Below are 21,837 nucleotides of genomic sequence, written 5' to 3'. Positions count from 1 at the left end.
CGAAGACTTCCTCAGTGAAAGATATATTATATTAAGGACAAGTATACTTAAGATCTGATTCTGGCCACTGGTTCTCAATAACTGTCCTTATCATCATCATCATCATCATCCCTGTAACATAAAATTGGCATAGAGACATTTAAGTGCTCTGTCCATGGGTATGCCCTTAGCACCTGGGATTCAAACCCAGGTCAGACCTACTCGCAAATGTATCATGCCAAACCCTTACTTTTATTTCTCCCTAACTTCATTAGTATCAAGAGGCAATAAACATTTTCCCTCTCTGTATTTCTTTGGTGTTTTTTATACTTGAGTCTTAAATATGTCATTGACAGTATTTTTAAAAAACTTCCTGCCTCTCTAGAATGTGAACCCCGAGAGGGCAAGTATGGGTAAGATTTTTCATCTTTGTATACCATCCCCACACATACTAGGCATTCAATAAATGATACACATATATAACACATACATACGTGTGTGTCTATATATCAAACAAGGTATCTATATCTACATATATCTCTATATAAAAGAGATATATAAATGAAACAATGTATCAATGTATACATATATCTCATATAAAAGAAATATAGATATACAGATATCTATATCTATATACAAAATGTAACCTTTTAAGCCTCGATTTTATCGATTCTAAAATGAGGATAATAATGGTATCTGGCCGGGCGCGGTGGCTCACGCCTGTAATCCCAGCACTTTGGGAGGCCGAGTCGGGCGGATCACGAGGTCAGGAGATCGAGACCATCCTGGCTAACACGGTGAAACCCCGTCTCTACTAAAAATGCAAAAAATTAGCCGGGCAAGGCGGCGGGCGCCTGTAGTCCCAGCTACTCGGGAGGCTGAGGCAGGAGAATGGCGTGAACCCGGGAGGCGGAGCTTGCAGTGAGCCGAGATCGCGCCATTGCACTCCAGCCTGGGCGACTAAGCGAGACTCTGTCTCAAAAAAAAAAAAAAAAAAAAAAAAAAATTGGTATCTACTCTATAGGGTGCTTAGAAGAAGATATATAACGCATATTGTAAAGTGTTTGGCATATAGTAAACCCCAACAGGATTGTAATAACGAGTAATTTGCTTAGACTTACAAAATAAAACCTGTATTAGAACTCATGCTCAAGTTTTAAGACTCCTTTTGAATACTGGTATTGCCACTGTAGGTCAGGCAATAATTCAATGATCTTGAATATGTTTTTTTAAAATGTGATTTCATAAGGCTCTACTGCTTATAATAGTAGATATTAAATAAGGCAAAAATGCCCTTGCATTTGTACATCTTTAAGCTCTACTAATTGAGAGCCATACACAACCCTATTAAGGTTGACAGTGAAGATACAATTAAAACTTCTTAGGCAAGGTACAGTGGCTCATGCCTGTAATCCCAATACTTTGGGAGGTCAAAGTGGGAGGACTGCTTGAAGCCAGGAGTTCAAGACCAGCCTGGGCAACACAGGGAGATCCTGTCTCTACAAAAAACAAAAACAATCCCTAAATAAATAAAATTTTTAAAAATCTTCATTGGCTTTAAAAAAGAGCAAAAAGAACCCAAAAACTTTTTAATGACTGATATGCTAATTACCTTGATCTGATCACTATACACTCTATATGTATTGAAATATCACTATGTAGCCCATGAATATGTACAATTACTATTTGTCAATTAAAAAAAACCCTTTAAGAGATGAGATATGTGGCTGGAGAAATCTTGATCACACAGCAAACAGATAATAGGTTTGGGATTATTATGAATGATTTTCTTGATTTGCAATTCAATGCTCTCTGTTCCTCAGCTGGAATTATACGTAAGCAGCACTTTCTCCCTAACTAAACAAGAAAAATTGAGTAAACCACCAGGTAAAACCAAAGAGAAAATGCTCCCAACCAATCAAATGTGGCAGAAGAAATTTCTCTGAGCTGGAAATGAAGTCACTTCATTTTTACTTACATTTTGGAAAGAAAAGAAGCATACTGACTCCAACTCACCTATTTGTGACATACCAGAAAGCCGCCAACAGTCCTGACAGCCACGTACCACTGAGTAGCCAGCTGGTTATATAGAGAGCTGTGACATAGATCGCCTGGAGCCCAAATAAGGTGTAAATATAAAAATAAACCGGCTCTAAATATTTCTGTAAAAGGGAACAATAAAACAAGTTTGTCAGGTGAGCCCTAACCCTCCTCAGTGCCATTTCAAACATGACAGTAGGAACAGAATATGCAGGAGCTTGCCCCTAATTCCAAGCAGCAAGCCTACACACTTTCACCCATTTGGGCAGCCTTTCTTCCCACCACGAAGAGACAGGGGAAGGAAGTCCGTGAGAAGTCTGGCTTCACTCTTTACTCCAGAAAGTTTTATATCTAACTCAGTCCGAGGATACCTCATTCACATGAGAAGTGGTCATTGTGATTTGCTGACTTTACAAATTTTTTTATCTCAAAGATCCATCAGGACTGATTACACATTTCCAGATGAAAGTATTTATTAGCTTCTAGGCTGCATACATATATAAGCCAGGAAGCATCTATGTACAAAAACCTTTTATCTTATGTAAACAAAAAGCAATATCTTACAAAATATAAAGTTCACAATATACATGGAAAAAATATGGTATTGCTGATTTTCTACTAAACCAGTTGAAGATCAGAAGGACAGATGTGACAACTTTCAGCTCAAAATGGCAGGCTTTGACTTTCATCTGATATTAACAATTCAATGTCACAAAACATAACATACCTGTATGGGTAGAACTCTATATAAAATACTGAGAAAAACCTCTTGGTAAATATTCATTCGCTGAAGGAGATTAATTGTCTTCATAGATTCAGTTTTATTATCATATATTAGGCCATGAAAACCTAAGATTGGTATGTGAAAAGTTAGGAAGAAAATAATTACACTCATAATTATTCATTCATTCAAAACTATCCACAGATTGTTTAGTATGTTGTAGAGTGTGGTAGGCATTGGGGATATAATAGTAAGCAAAAAAACCATACTCCTGCCCTCAAAGAGCTTACCACACATTCGATGGACATCATTTAAACATTTACACAAACATAGGCAAATTAAAACTTTTGTAACTGGAATGCAAATACCACCACCACCACCACCACAAGGTCCTTCTCTAGAAATGTGGGCAAGAGGATTTCAACATTTCTCCACCCTGCTCTCCTGCCATGCGACCTGCAGTATCTCCTTTGGGAGAATATACATGGCCTTCCTTCTCCACTCCCCAGAACAGCTTTGGTCATGTGCTCTAACCAGCGGCATGTGAGTGGATGTAAGTCACAGCTGAGCAGAGGCTTTAGGAGACAAGGCATGTTTCTACCAGCTCTTGCTCTTGCCCTCTGCCATGACACTGGCATGTTCCAAATAGGGCTTGAATGCATGGATGTTCGGGGCAGAGTAGAGCTGCAGCTCCCTCACAGCACGCATTGTCATGAGAAGGAGAACTCGACCTGCTGTTATAGAGATCCAAGCCATAGAGGTCCTTTGTCACTGTAACCAGGCTAATTAATCCAAGGCATGAATGGACAGTTCACAGAAGAAAACATGCACACAGTCCTTCCCCATAGGAGAAGATGCTCAACCTTGCTCCTATTAAAAGACTGCAAATTAAAACTACCCTGAGGGATGCTATTTCTCACCTACTGCCTTGGCAAAAAAAGTTTTACAATACACTGTGAGATTATAAAAACAGTAGACTCCTATATACTATAGTTGGGAATACAAAATGGTGTCATCTCTATGGAGAGGAATTTTGCAGTACCTAGCAAAATCACATAGGAATTTACCCTTTGACCCAGAAAGCCTGTGTCTAGGAATCAATCCCACACACAGGCTGGCAAAAAGACAAAATGACATCGGCACAAGGTCACTCATGCAGCACAATTTGTACCAGCAAAAAATTGATCCAAAACAACCCAGATGTCCCTCAATGGGAGGTGCTGTGGACTGAAATGTGTCCCCCTCAAATCTGTATGCTGAAGCCCTAACCCCCAATATGACTGTTCTTGGAGACAGGGCCTACAGGAGGCAATAAAGGGTAAGTGAGGTCACACAGTTGGGGTCTTAATCTGATAGGACTGGTGTTCTTATAAGAGGAACAGACAAGAGCTTGCCCTTGTGCTCTCTCTGCATTTGCACAGAGGAAAGGCTATGTGAGGACACAGCAAGAAAAGGGCATCTACAAAGCCAGGAAGAGAGGCCTCAATAGAAACCAATCCTAACAGCATGAGGATCTTGGACTTCTAGCCTCCAGAAGGGAGAGAAAAATTTCTGTTGTTTAAGCCACAGAGTCTGTGGTATTACATTATGGCAAGCCTGAAGTCTAACACAGGAGTTGTAGAGTTATGGGCCCTCATGATGGGATTAGTGGCCTTAAAAGAAGTGACACCAGAGAACTTGCTCTTCTCTTTCTGCCATGTAAGGACAGAGCAAGAAGGTGGCTGTCTGCAAGCCAGGAAGACAGGCCTCCCTAGAATCTGACCATGTGGCTCCCTAACCTCAGACTTCCAGCCTCCTCAACTGTGAGAAAAAAAATTCTGCCATTTAAGCCACCCTGTCTGTTGTGTTTTAATTCATTAATTTTTTTATTTTTAAAATTTTGATACGGAGTCTCGCTCTGACACTCAGGCTGGAGTGCAGTCGCATGATCTCGGCTCACCACAACCTCTGTTTAAGCGATTCTCCTGCCTCAGCCTCCCGAGTAGCTGGAATTATAGGCATGCGCCACTATGCCCGGCTAATTTTTTTGTATCTTTAGTAGAGACAGCGTTTCTCCAGGTTGGTCAGGCTGGTCTCAAACTCCCGACCTCAGGTGATCCGTCCGCCTCGGCCTCCCAAAGTGCTGGGATTACAGGCGTGAGCCACCCCACCTGGCCTTGGGGGATCATTTTAAACTGCAACAAAGAGCAAAACAATGCAAAGGCCATGGCATAAAAGAGATTTTCTGAAAAGGACACTGCAGTGTGAGAGCTGAGACAAGGAGGCAGAGTGTCACCTCATTCAGTCTCTGTGGGAAACACGTATGCCAGAGACTATGTTGCTCTGGACATGTCCATGAATGACTGTGAAAGCACTATTAATACTGATTTTAGGTTATAAGTACATTTTAGGAAGTAAATGATTTTGCAACTATGCGATCTGTGAATAACGAGGTTTGATTGTATGGGGAAAAAATGAATACTAAGCCTGCCTTTCTTGTATAAACTGTACCGCAAGGTAGCCAAACAATGAGAAGGTTCTCTATATAACAGAGTTCCAACTAATAAATACAGGAGGAATGACAGAATTAGAAGGTCACTAATTTGCATCCCTACTGAAATAAGAACTACAGACGATAATCATCAATGGCTGCTAAAACCAGTGAAGGGCTGGTGAGTAATTACCCTTATTATGGATGAATCTGGCTATCAACACAGGGACCAACTCATTGATTTTTATGGCACAAAACCAAAGATAACCAAAATGTCATGTCTCCTAGGTGATAAAACTACAAGTACAAAACATCACTTATGGGCTGGGTGCAGTGGCTCATGCCTATAATTCCAGCACTCTGGGAGGCTGAGGCAGGAGGATCACTTGAGCTCAGGAGTTTGAGACCAGCCTGGGCAACATAGTGAGACTTCGTCTCCACAGAGAAACAAAACAAAACAAAAAACGAATGTGGTAGTGCACACCCGTAGTCCCAGCTACTTGGGAGGCTGAGGCAGGAGGACTGCTTGAGCTTGGGAGATTGAGACTGCAGTGAGCTATGATCATACCACTGCAACTAATTTATGAATAACTGCCACCAAAAATGTCAAAGCCGACTCCAAATAAAGCCTATAAAAGAGCAGTTTTTCTGTCACAGGCACTCATGCTAAGCCTGTCAAGTATATATTAGGTAGAAGAGATGCATGTTGGGGCTTTCATTAGATAGAGTAAAGGCAGAGTGTGGGGTCTGACCCACTCAGGGTAAGTAAAAATGCAGGAAAATGGCGACTGTGAAATAAAGGAATGAATGGGGGCACTGGGGACAAGAGAGACAACTGTAATTTTTATTTGTGTTACCAAAATGCCTCCTGTTCTCAGACAATACTCCTTTCACCTGCAAAGACCTCTTCCAAAATGATCATGAGAAAATTCAGCAACAAAACCATGAAATTGTAAAGGTATTACTTTTGGGATGGAACGGAGCTGGAAGGCAAAGAGAGGAGGGTTATATAAAGTATTACATAACTTCTTCCAGAGCAAAAAAGACATTTTCATGGAATGATTAGACATTAACAAGGAAAAGCTACACATGTTCTAGAGAGCATTTAAGTAGTTTTTACTACACAGTACTTCTGACTAAAATATTGAAAAAAATGCAGAAGACCCCAAACGAAACTATCAGTTGTAATTACCTTGCACGAGGGTTGGAGCCTGCAGCATCTGCTTGTAGTAGGAGTAATACAAGCCACACTCCGTTCTGAATGAGATTTCTCGCTCCACTTCCTGAAACAGAGTTAGATCCTATGGGTTTACATGACCTAGTTTTGGTTTAAATACATATTATTCCTGTAGAAAGGATATATAACTGCAACTTGAAAGAGAAAAAACTCTGAAAATATATCTCAAAAAATTTTGGCAAACAAGAATGGAAGGCTGATCATTGGTAAAGTTGAGTGCGGGATACATGGGAGTCTGTCCTACTATTCTCTACTTTAGTGAATGTTTAATCTTAAAAATTTTTTTTTTTTTTTTTTTTTTTTTTTTTTGAGATGGAGTCTCGCTTTGTCGCCCAGGCTGGAGTGCAGTGGCCGGATCTCAGCTCACTGCAAGCTCCGCCTCCCGGGTTTACGCCATTCTCCTGCCTCAGCCTCCCGAGTAGCTGGGACTACAGGCGCCCACCACCTCGTCCAGCTAGTTTTTTGTATTTTTAGTAGAGACGGGGTTTCACCATATTAGCCAGGATGGTCTCGATCTCCTGACCTCGTGATCCGCCCGTCTCGGCCTCCCAAAGTGCTGGGATTACAGGCTTGAGCCACCGCGCCCGGCCAAAAAATTTTTAAAGAATACATCATCATTCCTATGCAATATCAGTGACACACAAAACAGGGATGGCAGAAACAAAAATCTCCCACATGAAAAGAAATATAATTGCATTAGACACCTACCTAAAAGCTACCAGTATTACATAAGATCCATCATTTTCTTTTTATTCTAAGATTAAAAGGCATTCGTAGTCAAATAAGGCAGACACATGAATTTTACTCTGACAAGTGTAACCCTGGTGGGAAGAGGTTCATGCAGGTAAATGGATATATGAAATATTTAAACTGCTTTTAGATAAGTATTCAACCCTAGAAGAACTGAAAACCTAAAGTAATAGCTATTAGCCAATTTAGTTACAAGATACTTTCATTAAATTTAAATTATTACTATAAAACATAGAAGCAATAGACAATAATGACACTGAAGACTTTCTGGAATAACGCAATTAATACTGTTGGATGATACACTTTATCTATAGGTTAAGCTGCCCTAACCTGAAAAGCTGAAATCTAAATGAAATACTTTAAAATCAGATACTTTTTGAGAGCCAAAATGATGCCACAAGTTACCCTGAAAGTGTTATTTTTTTCACTGTACTGATGATATGTCATATTTTTTATTGTTAAGTACTTATGTGTGAATAAGTATAAGAAAATGATTACTTATAAAGGTAGCATGTAAATTCAGAGTCAGGAACAATGGTGATGCCAAATAATCATAGATTGCCCACTAGGATGGTTGAGATAGTGACACCTTTGTTTTCTGATGGTTCAGCATCTACAAACTTTGTTTCATGCACAAACTTACGAACTACATTGTATAAAATCACCTTCGGGCTATGTGCATAAGGTATACATGAAACATAAACATGAAACATAAACATAAACATAAACGAATTTCATGTTTACACCTGAATCCTATCCCCAAGATTTGTCATTAGGTACATGCAAATAACCCAAAATCTGAAATCCAAGACACTTCCGGTCCCAAGCATTTCAGATGAGGGATACTTAACCTGTACCTGTAAAAGCATAAATAAATAAAAAGTTATTATCTATGTCATTAGAGATTCTTTTACACCAGTGTTAAAAATGAAACAAAACAAAACAAACCATGTCCTAGAATCTGTAACACATTGTCTAAAACATAATTCGATCTGTCTTTTTTTTTTTGAGATGGAGTTTCACCCTTATTGCCCAGGCTGGAGTGCAATGGTGTGATCTTGGCTCACCGCAACCTGCAACTTCCAGGTTCAAGCGATTCTCCTGCCTCAGCCTCCCTAGTAACTGCGATTATAGGCATGTGCCACCACTCCCGGCTAATTTGGTATTTTTAGTAGAGAAGGGGTTTCTCCATATTGGTCAGGCTGGTCTTGAACTCCTGACCTCAGGTGATCCGTCCGCCTCGGCCTCCCAAAGTGCTGGGATTACAGGTGTAAGGCACCGCACCCGGCCATGTTTTTCCATATTATAGCAGATCCACATTCCACAAACCCAGTGGGGGAAAGTGATAAATACTGAACATCTCATTTTCCAGCTGATGAATTTCTTTTAGCTCATTTTGCTTTCCCCTAACTCCAACTAATTTTCATATGGTAATAAACATTTCATTAAAAGAACTACTCAGGCTGGGTGCGGTGGCTCACGCCTACAGCCTTGCACTTTGGGAAGCCAAAGTGGGTGGACTGCCTGAGCTCAGGAATTCAAGACCAGCCTGGGAAACATGGCAAAACCCTGTCTCTACCAAAAAAAAAAAAAAAAAATTAGCCAGGCATAGTGGCATGTACCTGAATTCCCAGGTACTGGGGAGGTTAAGGAAGGAGGATTGATTGAGACTCAGCCTACTGGGAGGCTAAGGCTGCAGTAGCCATGATCAAGCCACTCCAGCCTGGATGATAGAGCAAGACCCTGCCTCAATAAATAAATAAATAAATAAGAATCATTCATGCTATTATCTTCAGACTTAGAAATTATTTATTTAATATATTTCTGCTACCCTCTAAATCTTTTTATCATTGTTTGCTAACTCCTTTTAGAAAAATGAGAGGTATGGTAGCAAACCTTACATATTGAACTTCCTTTCACAGAAAACAAATTTTGTTTTAAATGCTTGAGGAAATCAAACATTTAAAAAAAGGCCCATCAGGTTCTGAAATTTATTTATTTTTTGGAGACAGGGTCTCACTCTGTCACCCAGGCTGGAGTACAGTGGCCTGATCACGGCTCATCGTAGCCTTCGCCTGCCAGGCTCAAGTGATCCTCTCGCCTTAGCTTCCAAGTAGCTGGGACTACAGGCACATGCCACTATGTCTGCCTAATTTTTGTATTTTTTGTAGAGGTACAGTTTCGCCATGTTGCCCAAGCTGGTCTTGAACTCCTGAGCTTAAGTGATCATCCTGCCATGGCCTCCCAAAGTGCTGGGATTACAGGCAGGAGCCACAGTGCCTGGGCCTAAAATTTAATTTCAATAACACACTTGCTTTATAAAAAGGCTAATACATAATGATACAACTTTTCTAACTTTCATTGCGAGTGATTTGTGTTGTATCTTTCATAGCAGTAAAGGCAATTCTTCTGGGTAGTTATGTTAACCCACTCATTTTTTATCTTTGAGAAAAAGTGCTCTATTGCTTTTAAGAACATAAACCCAACCCGGTATCACTCGTTTCTAGAATGTACTCAGTCAAATAACCACAGAGGCTATGAATTGATGTTAACTGAGCAAATACTAGCTTTTGTCCATGCAAATAAGAAAAACAACATTAATTACATTATTTTCTTTAGCTTCCTTAAAGTGTTCAAAGGCACTCGAGGAGTATGAAAATCCTCATGTCACACCTACATCCCAAATCAAACTGGAGAGCCAATAAAGAATGAAAGAGTGAATTACATGGTTCTAAGAATAAAAGACCAGGGAATAAGAAAAAACGTTGCTCAACGTACTAAAGGTAGAAAGCTTTTGTGTCCCATCCCTCCCTTTAATATAGCCAGAATGCATAAAGAACAGAGGGGGACCTAATTAGTAAAAATGCATTCAAACATGATTAATTGGTAATCTGGCACCAGCTGTATAGAACCAAATGCTATACTTTATTAGACAGACACTTGCAAGTTTTACATCTGCTTCATGCTAACAGAACATCTGCTTCACTCATTCAAACACTTTTCCAGTTTTATGGCAATTTATACTTCGCTTGGTAGATCACACCCGTGAAAATATACACCAATAGTAGTTATCCTCTAAAGAATGCAAAACGAACAAATACTTCATATTTCAATTTGCACAGGTTCCATGGGGAATGCAATGTTGACAGAACGAAAACATCTTCAAAGATAATGACAGAAAGTAGTAGAAAGACAAAAGATTTGTATTTATAAAGAACTGTACAGCTGGCCGGGCACGGTGGCTCATGCCTGTAATCCCAGTACTTTGGGAGGCCAAGGCAGGTGGATCATGAGGTCAGGAGTTCAAGACCAGCCTGGCCAAGATGGTGAAACCCCGTCTCTACTAAAAATACAAAAAATCAGCTGGGCGTGGTGGCAGGCACCTGCAATCCCAGCTACTCGGGAGGCTGAGGCAAGAGAATCACTTGAACTCGGAGGGCAGAGGTTGCAGTGAGCCGAGATCACGCCACAGCACTCCAGCCTGGGAGACAGAGTGAGACTCTGTCTCAAAAACAAAACAAAACAAACAAACAAAAAACCACATGGTTTAAGTACCACAATGGTACTTAAAACCACTGAAGTAACAGTGTATATAGTAACTTAACAGAAGTACAAAAGGAAAATAAAATGACTGCTCACAATGACTCATCACATTCCCCACAGGCACTCAGATAAGTTGCTGGCAATGCCCAAAGGCTAAAGAGTCCTTTGAGACAAACGACACCCAATGTGGAAAGGAAACATCAAATTAGCTTTTAAAAAATCTCACGTAAATAGATCCCCCACATAATGTCTGGTCACCCTGGCCTGCCTTTAGCAAGAATCCTCTAAGCCTGGTTGAGCCAGAATCTCCCGCACCCCAGTGGTTCCTCTTACTCATTTCCCAGCCACTGACCCCACCCCGCTCCTTGGCTGCCCATTCCTACTCACCCATGCTATACTAGGAGTTGAGTACAATCTCTCTCCACCACTGCAAGACCTTGTTGCAGCGGTCCCTACAGCTATCACGATGGTCCTGAATAAAGTCTTCCTCACCCTGCTTTAAAAAAAACAAAAACAACTCATGTAAAAAAGTTCTGTTTACAGGCCGGGCGCAGTGGCTCACACCTGCAATCCCATCACTTGGGGAAGTCAAGGTGGGCAGATCACTTGAGGTCAGGAGTTTGAGATGAGCCTGGCCAACATGGCAAAACCCTGCCTTTACTAAAAATACAAAAATTATCCGGGCATTGTGGCGCATGTCTGTAATTCCAGCTACTTGGAAGGCTGAGGCATGAGAATTGCTTGAACCTGGGAGGTGGAAGGTGCAGTCAGCTGAGATCCCGGCACTGCACTGCAGCCTGGGTGATGGAGTGAGACTCTTGTCTCAGGAAAAAAAAAAAAAAAAAGTTTTGTTTACAAAAATTGTCCCCCAAAATAATTAGACTGTTAGTAGTGGGGAAGCCACCGAAAAATTAACTTTATAAATGTAATCTGTTTCAGAATGAGGTTAACAAATCATCTCACCAAGAAATAGTAGCCCATAAGACAGCTGTTCTTAAAGTTCTGTACTGGGAATCATGCCCTCAGCAAACATATTTATGGCACATACATGGTTTATTGTCTGGTTAAATTCATGTCCATCTGTTAGAGGGGAATGATTCTTGCCCTAGAGTTGATTAAAGCCGTGGCATGTGAGAAGTGCCAAGCAGGGCTTGTGAGGAGGGCAGTCTGCTGCTGAAGCGACAGTTCTTCCACTGGGCCCACACTCAGGCAATCAGCAGTCTTAGCACTACTGTGCTAGTATTGTGTGGATTAACCCTATCTATTCTAAAGTCTCCTTGCTTTGCAGGAGTATTCAATGGGAAATCATGCAAATTCGGCGATATCAAGTAAATAGGTGGAAAATGTCAGCAAACGGAAAAAAGACTAAAAAGAAGAGTGACCTTGGTGCTCACAGCCAAAGGAGAACTGCCTTCCTTATCACTGCACATTTATTTGCTGGGGAAACAAAAAGGTGCAGGAATTTAGTACTTGACCAAAAGATGTGTATGTTCCAACAAGAAAGAAGAATGCGGCTGTGTGTGGTGGCTCACGCCTATAACCCCAGCACTTTGGGAGGCTGAGGCAGGTGGATTACTTGAGCCTAGGACTTTAAGACCAGCCTAGGGAACATGGCAAAACCCAATCTGTACCAAAAATATAAAAAATTAGCTGGGCACGATGGCATGCACCTGTAGTTCCAGCTACTCGTGGGGTTGCAGTGGGAGAATCACCTGAGCTCAGGAGGTCGAGGCTACAGTGAGCCAAGATCGCACCACCGCACTCCAGACTGGGAGACAGAGCGAGATCCTGTCTCAAAAACAAACAAACAAACAACAACAACAACAAAAAAAAAACACCAAAGAAAGAACACATTGTAAATAAAGGGAAATGACTTCAGGCACGCCTCATCTCACTGTGTCTCGCTTTCCTGCCCTTTGCAGATAACGTGTTTTTACAAACTGAAACTTAGTGGCAACTATGCATCAAACAACTATCAAGGCCATTTCCCCAACAGCTATTGCTCATTTTTTGTCTCCGTCACATTTTAGTAATTCTTCCAATATTTCACATTTTTCTTTATTATTATACTTGTCATGGGATCTAGGATCAGTGATCTTTGATGTCATCAGTACTACTGTAATTGTTTTGGGGCACAATAAACCACACCCATGTAAGATGGTGAACTGAATGTGTGTTCTGATACCTCTGTCATTCTTCTGTCTCATTTCCTCTCCCCAGGCCTCTCTGCTCCCTGAGACACAATCATATCAAAATTACTAACTTTACAATAGCCTCTAAGCGTTGAAAGGAAGTGTGGCACATCTCTCACTTTAAATGGAAAGCTAGAGGTGGTAAGTTAGTGAGGAAAGCATGTCGAAAGTTGAGAGACCAAAAGCTAGGCCTCCTGTGCCAAACAGCCAAGCTGTTAACACAAAGGAAAAGTTATGGAAGGAAATTAAAAGTGCTACTCCAGTGAACGCACCAATGATAAGGATGAAAAGTCTAATGCTCTGATAGAAAATCAACCCATCTAAAACATTCTCTTAAGCCAACGCCTAATCCAGAGCAAGGCCCTAACTCCCTTCAATTCTGTGAAGGCTAGAGAGGTGAGGAAGCTACAGAAGAAAAGCTGGAAGCTAGCAGAGGTTGGTGCATGAGGTTGAGGGGAAGCAGCCATCTCCCTAACATACAAGTGCAAGGTGAAGCTGAAAGTGCTGATGGAAAAGCTGTAGCAAGTCATCCAGAAGATCCAGTTAAGATGGCTGATGAAGGCGCCTACATTAAACAACAGATATTCAATGTAGACGAAACAGCCTTCTATTGAAAGATGTCGTCTCGGACTCTTACAGCTCAAGAGGAGAAGTCAATGCCCGGCTTCAAAGCTTCAGAGCACACGCCGACTCTCTTGTTAGGGGCTAATGCAGCTGGCGGCTTTAAGTTGAAGCCAATGTTCATTTACCATTCTGAAAATCCTAGGGCCCTTATTAAGAATGATGTGAAATCTACTCTGCTTGTGTTCTAGAGATGGACAACAAAACCTGGATGACAGTAGATGTTTTGATAGCATGATTTACTGAATATTTTAGGCCCACTGTTGAGACCTACTACTCAGGAAGAAAAAAAAATTCTTTTCAAAATACTACTGCTCATTGATAATGCATCTGGTGATTTGTATTATTTTCACACCTGCTAACACAAAATCCATTCTACAGCCCACGGATCAAGGAATAATTTTGACTTTCAAGTTTTAATTTTTAATTTTTTTTTGAGTCGGAGTCTTGCTCTTTCACCCAGGATGGAGCACAGTGGCGCCATCTCAGCTCACTGCAACCTCTACCTCCCAGGTTCAAGTGATCCTCCTGCCTCAGCCTCCCTAGTAGCTGGGACTACAGATGTGTGCCATCACACCTGGCTAATTTTTGTACTTTTAGTAGATACAGGGTTTTACCATTTTGGCCCAGCTGGTCTTGAACTCCTGACCTCAAGTGATCTGCCCACCTTGGCCTCCAAAGTGCTGAGATTACAGGCATGAGCCACTGCGCCTGGCCTGATGGTGTACTTTGGAGTATGAAAATGTCTAATTTTGATGAAGACAAATTTATTTATTTATTTTTAATCATGTGTTTTTAGTGTTGTCTCTATGAAGTTTTGGCCTACTCCACGGTTATAAAGATTCATTTGTATGTTTTCTTCTAAATGTTTTACAGTTTTAGACATTCAGGCCTATGATCCATTTTGAGTTAATTTTTGTGTGTGGTGTGAGGCAGTGGTCTAACTTCATTCTTTTGCATGTGAATATCCATTTGTTTATAGACCATTTATTGAAGACTATTCTTTCTCTACTTAACCGTCCTTCCTGGTGCCCTGCTGAAAATCACTTGATCATCTAAGGATTTATGTCTGTATTTCTAATTTTATTCCACTGATCTATACATCTACCTTATGCCAGCACAAGAGTCTGATTACTGTGGCTGTGTAGTAAGTTTTGAAATCAGAAAGTTTGAGTCTTACAACTTCGTTTTTCTTTTTCAAAACTGTTTTAGCTATTCTGAGTCCCATGAGTTTCCGTATACATTTTCGGACTAGCTTGTCAATTTCTGTGAAAAGTCTACCTGGGATTCTCAGAGGGATCATGTTGAATCTGTAGATCAACTTGAAGAGTACTGCCATCTTTTTTTGTTTTCGAGACAGGGTCTTGCTCTGTTGCCCAGGCTGGAGTGCAATGGTATGATCTTGGCTCACTTAAGACTTGGCCTCCTGTGCTCAGGTGATCATCCCATCGCACCCTCTCAAGTAGCTGGGGGTAAGTTGTGTGCCACCAAGCCTGACTAATTTTTTTTTTGTATTTTTAGTACAGACAGGTTTTTGCCATGTTGCCCAGGCTGGTGTTTCTTACCAGTTTTAAATCAAAATTTTGACTTCCAGATATAAAAGAGAAAGAAATCAGGATACTCCCACCCATTTTTTAAAAAATTTTTTTCTTTTCTTTTTTTTTGTTTTTAGAGACAGGGTCTCACTCTGTCACCCAGGCCGGAGTGCAGTGGTGTGATCATAGCTCACTGCAGCCTTGACCTCCCCAGCTCAGATGACCCTCCTGTCTCAGCTTCCCAAGTAACTGGGACTGCAGGTGCACACCACCACCCCCAGCTAATTTAAAAAAAATTTTTGTAGAGATGGGATCTCACTATGTTGCCCAGGCTGGTCTTGAACTTCTGGGCTCAAGCAATCTTCCCACCTTCTGCCCTCCAGAGTGCTGAGATGACAGCTGTGAGCCACTGTGCCGGCTGGCCTCCCCCATCCTTTTCTTTTTGAGACAGGGTCTCATTCTGTCAAACAGGCTGGAGGACAATGGCACAATCTTAGCTAATGACAACCTCTGCCTCCTAAGCTCAAGTAATCCTCCTACCTCAGTCTCCCAAGTAGATGGAACTATGGGCACGTGCCACCATGCCCGGCAAATTTTTTTATTTTTTTAGAGATGGGGTTTCACCATATTGCCCAGGCTTGTCTTGAACTACTGAACTCAAGTGATCCTTGGCCTCCCAAAGTGCTGGGATGACAGGTATGAGCCACTGTGCCCAGTCAGCCTCCACCATCTTTTACCCTCTCTTCTCCTTCCTCTTTTATCTTGTGTTATACATATTACATTGCTATATTATTATACTATTATGTATTATAACATTATTACTTATGTTGGCATTCTTATGTACTAGGTTGGTGCAAAAGTGATTGTGGTTTTTGCCATTTAAAAGTAATGGCGGCCGGGCATGGTGGCACACGCCTGTAATCCTAACTTTGGGAGGCAGAGGTGGGTGGACTGCCTGAGCTCAGGAGTTCGAGACCAGCCTGGGCAACATGGCAAAATCCCGTCTCTACTAAAAATACCAAAAAAAAAAAAAAAAAAAAAAAAAAAAAATTAGCTAGGCATGGTGGTGCAGGCTTGTAATCCCAACTACTGGAGAGGCTGAGGCACAATTGCTTGAACCCAGAAGGCGGAGGTTGCAGTGAGCCAAGATCATTCCAGTTCATTCCAGCCTGGGTGACAGAGCAAGCTCTGTCTCATAAATAAATAAATAGATAAATAAATAAATAAATAAAAAATGAATGACAAGACCTGCATTACTCTTGCACCTAATATGACAATATCTGTATCATATACATTTTGTTCTATCACTAATTTTTAGTTTTAGTCCTATAGTTAAACAAATTTGAGCCCCACTGAGCATCCTTCTGTCATTGTTTTTCCATGTATCTCATGGATGGATCAAGTTTTTCCTCTTCCAATTTTTTCAGGTATTCTTAAAAATATATTATTTCTAGGGGGAAAAAAAGGTTGTATGCTGTCTTTTTTTTTTTTTTTTTTGAGACTGAGTCTGGCTCTGTCGCCCAGGCTGGAGTGCAGTGGCCGGATCTCAGCTCACTGCAAGCTCCGCCTCCCAGGTTTACGCCATTCTCCTGCCTCAGCCTCCCGAGTAGCTGGGACCACAGGCGCCCGCCACTTCGCCCGGCTAGTTTTTTGTATTTTTTAGTAGAGATGGGGTTTCACCGTGTTAGCCAGGATGGTCTCAATCTCCTGACCTCGTGATCCGCCCGTCTCGGCCTCCCAAAGTGCTGGGATTACAGGCTTGAGCCACCGCGCCCGGCCTGTATGCTGTCTTTATATGCAATGGAATGACTGGGTTAAAACGTGTAAATCACTTTCTCTTACTTGAGCATTTTCTTTTTTTGTTGTTGTTGTTGTTGTTTTTTTTCTGAGACGGAGTCTTGCTCTGTTGCCCAGGCTGGAGTGCAGTGGCGTGATCTGGGCTCACTCCAAGCTCCGCCTCCCGGGTTTACGCCATTCTCCTGCCTCAGCCTCCCGAGTAGCTGGGACTACAGGCGCCCGCCACCACACCCGGCTAGTTTTTTGTATTTTTAGTAGAGACGGGGTGTCACTGTGTGAGCCAGGATGGGATGGTCTCGATCTCCTGACCTTGTGATCCGCCCACCTCAGCCACCCAAAGTGCTGGGATTACAGGCGTGAGCCACCACACCCGGCCCTACTTTCTAGGCATCATTCATGGTCTCTGACCATTAGACGTTACTGTGGAGAACCTGAATGCCAGGTTGACCTTTGTTTCTCCTTATTGGTAACTTGATCTTTTTGTCTAGAATGTCCAAAGGTTTCTTTATATATTTAAGTCCAGCAACTTCAGAGAACTCTATCCTGCTAATGATTTTTCTAGGCCAATTTATCCCGGAACCTGCTCTGCCCCTTCAATTACTAGATTCAAATTTCCTTTTATTTTTGGAAAGTTTCCTTGAATTACATCTTTAAACACGTGCTTTTTGTTTTGTTTTGTTTTCCTGATTTATTGTTCTGGTTCTCTTTTTTTGGGACACAAATGATGCATGCTTGCTGCTCTTTGTCCTCAATTGTCACTTGCTTTCTCATACTGTCACTTTATTCAATCTTCCTTTCATTTTGTTGACCTCTCTCAGTCCTGTCCAACATTGCTCTTTCTGTACATTCTGCAGATTCTAGTCTCCTGCATGGTGCATCCGAGATGGTCATAATTTCTACAATGATTCTACCTTGTAATTCTATTTCTTGTCTAAAGTCTGCCAGTTCATGTTTCACTTCCTTTTGTTCTCTTCCTGTTCCCCCTTGAAGAAGGTACACAGCTTCTTACGCTTCTCCTTTGTATGCATCTTCCACAGTGGCAAATGATTACCTTTTAATGTGACATGTGTGGTTACAACCTCCACATCTCCACCGTAAAATTCTTCTGAGGACTGTTCTTCATCAATGATGTCTACTTGTTGTTCTCTTCCCTTTTTTGTTGCAGTATCACTGGACAATCTTGTCCCAGTTCCTTCCTTATCAGTTATGTCTGAATGTGGCAAGTTCTTTTTTTTTTTTTTTTTTTTTTTGAGACGGAGTCTCGCTCTGTCGCCCAGGCTGGAGTGCAGTGTCCGGATCTCAGCTCACTGCAAGCTCCGCCTCCCGGGTATACGCCATTCTCCTGCCTCAGCCTCCCGAGTAGCTGGGACTACAGGCGCCTGCCACCTCGCCCGGCTAATTTTTTGTATTTTTTAGTAGAGACGGGGTTTCACGGTGTTAGCCAGGATGGTCTCGATCTCCCGACCTCGTGATCCGCCCGTCTCGGCCTCCCAAAGTGCTGGGATTACAGGCTTGAGCCACCGCGCCCGGCCTTTGAATGTGGCAAGTTCTTACCACACAAGCTACTTGCAGGAAGTTCATGTGGGGGCGAGGCTGGGCACAAAGCTCAGGTCAGCAAGATTTTTCATTATATAGGGTGTTTTACAAGGGTGAGTTATTTAGTCTTTTCCTCATTTTAGTCAACAGAACTTGATAGCTTTGGGGATCTTCAAAATGCAGGTTGCCTCCCTTCATTACTGTCCTCTTAAATCCCATCTCTTACAAATATGGCTTGTCTCTGTGATCACTCCTTCTGGCCGGCCTGTGTAGCGTGCTGTTCTTCATAGCAGAGTGGATCCAAGAGAGCTGCTGCCACTATAGCCTGCACACTCATCCCATGTTCCTACTCAAGGCACTGTTGGTTTTACCCCTAAGGAGATGCCACTAACTTTGGAGGACGATGCTTTACTCACTTTATCTGACCCCTGCAGCTTGCAGACTCCTCTTTCTTTTTTTTTTTTGAGATGAAGTCTCGCTTTGTCACCCAGGCTGCAGTGCATGGCGCAATCTTGGTTCACTGCAACCTTTCCCGCCCAGGTTCAAGCGATTCTCCTGCTTCAGCTGGGATTACAGGAGTGCACCACCACGCCTGGCTAATTTTTGTATTTTTAGCAGAGACAGGGTTTTGCCATGTTGGCCAGGCTGGTCTTGAACTCCTGGGCTCAAGTGATGTGCCCGCCTTGGCCTCCCAAAGTGCTGGGATTACAGGCATGAGCCACCATGCCTGGCCGCAGACTCTTCTCTCAGCATCTTTCTGAGTACCACTGGATTTAGCAGCCCCCTTGATCAAAGTTGGAACTTGATTATCTATTTTTCACATTCCTTAATTGCTCTGACGGAATTCCAAGAAAGAAGGAACTGATAACCACTACATTGCCACTTTAAAGTGAGAATAAGTAAGCCATGTTAGGAATTTAACTGTAGTATTATAAACAATCTAACTATCCAAAGTTGGGAGCATGAAAATAGTGGAATAATCAAGAGTATAAAAACTTCAAAAATATTAAATTATAAAACCATAACTACTTACGTAATTACAAAAGTTTTGTGAAAATGTATACATGGAAAAAGCATAGGATGTAACAGCAGATAAGGTAGATTATAAAAACTAGCTATACTCGGGTCATAAATAAGTAAAATATTTAGGCACTTAGGAGGAAGAATAGAAGGGAAAAATGAAAACTGCTTTTTGTTAAGGGTAATGAATATTAAGTAATTTTTTCATTTAAAATTTTGTCATTATTGTTACAACATAGTTTCAATAATTTAAAAAAAACACACACTCAGAAAATAAAAAGGAAGGCTACACAGATCTATCAAATACATGGCAGGGCGTGGTGGCTCACGCTTGTAATCCCAGCACTCTGAGAGGCCAAGATGGGCGGAACACCTGAGGTCAGGAGTTCGAGACCAGCCTGACCAACATGGCAAAACTTCGTCTCTACTAAAAAATACAAAAATTAGCTGGGCGTGGTGGTGCGCACCTGTAATCCCAGCTACTCTACTCAGGAGGCTGAGGCAGGAGAATCACTTGAATTCGGGAGGCGAAGGTTGCAGTGAGTCAAGACTACACTACTGTACTCCAGCCTGGGCGACAGAGTGAGACTCCATCTCAACAACCACCACAATAAAAAACAAAACTACTAAACAAAAATCACTTAAAATGCATCCACTGGCTCCTGTAACTGCCAGGACTAACCATATCGTATCCTCGAAGGCAAGCTCTGGAAGTCATATCCTTTGGTTCTAGTTCCCATCCAGATCCTTCACAGCAGCCAGTGCCTCCCCTTTTCCTCTGCCTACCCCATACCCTCAGCCCCAGCAGTGGACTCTACTGCAGAATACTGAAAGCTACTTAGCACTGATGACGTGCCAGGCACCATAAGGGCAGAACACCAAGTAAGAAAATGGGCTTTCACTAGCTGCGCGTGGTGGCTCATGCCTGTAATCCCAGCACTTTGGGAATTTGAGGTGGGCGGATCACGAGGTCAAGAGATCGAGACCATCCTGGCCAACATGGTGAAACCCCGTCTCCACTAAAAATACAAAAATTAGCCGGGCACGGTGGCGCCTGCCTGTAATCCCAGCTACTTGGGAGGCTGAGGCAGGAGAACCGCTTGAACCCAGGAGGCGGAGGATGCAGTGAGCCAAAATCGTGCCACTGCACTCCAGCCTGGGTGACAGAGCAAGACTCTGTCTCAAAAAAAAAAAAAAAAAAAAAAAGGCAGGGGGTGGTTTTCTTTTTGTTTCTGTTTACAATAAAGGGCAGTAAAAAAGCTGGTTGCACTGAAAGGACAATTTAGAGTTAGTGTTTGGGCTCTAAAGATAGGCAGATTACACAAATATGTAGGTCGGGCATTGTGGCTCACACCTATAATCCCAGCACTTTGGGAGGCCCAGGTGGGAGGCTTGCTTGAGGTGAAGAGTTCAAGAACAGCCTGGGCAACAAAGTGAGACTCTGTCTCTACAAAAAATGAAAAAATTAGCCGGTGCCACTTGGGAGGCTGAGGTGGGTGGATTGCTTGAGCCCAGGAGTTCAAGGTTGCAGTGACCTTGATTGTGCCACTGCCTGAGTGATAGAGTGAGAACCTGTCTCAAAAAATAGGTACAAATAAATACAGTATGTATTAAAATGCCCCCAAATAGTTCCAAGCATGTAACAGACATTCAATAAACGGTATTTTAAAAAATCTTGAATACTTTCAATTTCCCAGCATTAAGACAACAGAAAAATAACTTAAAATTTCAAAAATATGCTGAGAAAGGATACTAGATATGTATTTTCTAAGACCATGTAAAACTAGTATCTTTTCCTTTAACTTTCCAGTTGCTATTTCAGGGTTTCCACTTTTTACATACAAACAATACAACAAGCATTTAAAAATAATTTTGAATGCATAAATTCAATGTATGACTTGTCTATTATATAAGCAACACTTTTACTCTCTGAATAATTACAACTACTTCAAAATGTTAAAAAATAACATCAAAGTATTTTCATTAAACACTACCTAATTTTGATGAGGTAGGAACACGAAAGGAAAACAGATTTACTCTTCTCAAATAATTCCCCAATATAGAAATGGTATAAATTAGAGGAGATTTATAAAGGAATATACACTCTAAAAATGAGTTTTTCTTTGGTCAATAAGGTCTTTGTTCAGTGATATTTATAATTTCTAATTGTTTATTGACAGAAAATATGTACATATTTAAATCAGATTAATTAAAAAAAATTGAGTTCCTGAGTTGTACTACCCCATTTCAAGTGTTCAGCAGCCACATGTGCCCACTGTACTAGACAGTGCATAGACTGAACATTTCCTTCACTATAGTCCTATTGGACAATGCTGATCTAGAGAATCTAAACAAAACACTAAACCAAATGCCTACGCAGAGGTATTAACAGGTTT

The 21,837-nt window shown here is 41.6% G+C and overlaps 1 protein-coding gene across 5 annotated transcripts in view; it reads right to left on the bottom strand.

Annotated features, from left to right (window-relative positions):
* The window catches only part of LOC105495600 (dpy-19 like C-mannosyltransferase 3), an 82,801-nt gene that overhangs the window by 48,707 nt on the left and 12,257 nt on the right, over window positions 1-21,837 (bottom strand). For all 5 annotated transcript variants that reach the window (XM_011765339.2, XM_011765342.3, XM_011765338.3 and 2 more), the window contains exons 4-6: window positions 6,403-6,493; window positions 2,747-2,868; window positions 1,996-2,141 (exon numbers count right to left, since the gene is read on the bottom strand). In XM_011765339.2, coding sequence (XP_011763641.2) covers window positions 1,996-2,141; window positions 2,747-2,868; window positions 6,403-6,493 — 359 coding nt within the window. The remainder of the gene's footprint in view (window positions 1-1,995; window positions 2,142-2,746; window positions 2,869-6,402; window positions 6,494-21,837) is intronic.

The sequence above is a fragment of the Macaca nemestrina genome, chromosome 20 (genome assembly GCF_043159975.1).
Source record: "Macaca nemestrina isolate mMacNem1 chromosome 20, mMacNem.hap1, whole genome shotgun sequence".
Classification (NCBI taxonomy): Eukaryota; Metazoa; Chordata; class Mammalia; order Primates; family Cercopithecidae; genus Macaca; species Macaca nemestrina.
Note: the sequence above shows the minus strand (reverse complement) of the source record. Positions and strands in the feature narration are given on the sequence as shown.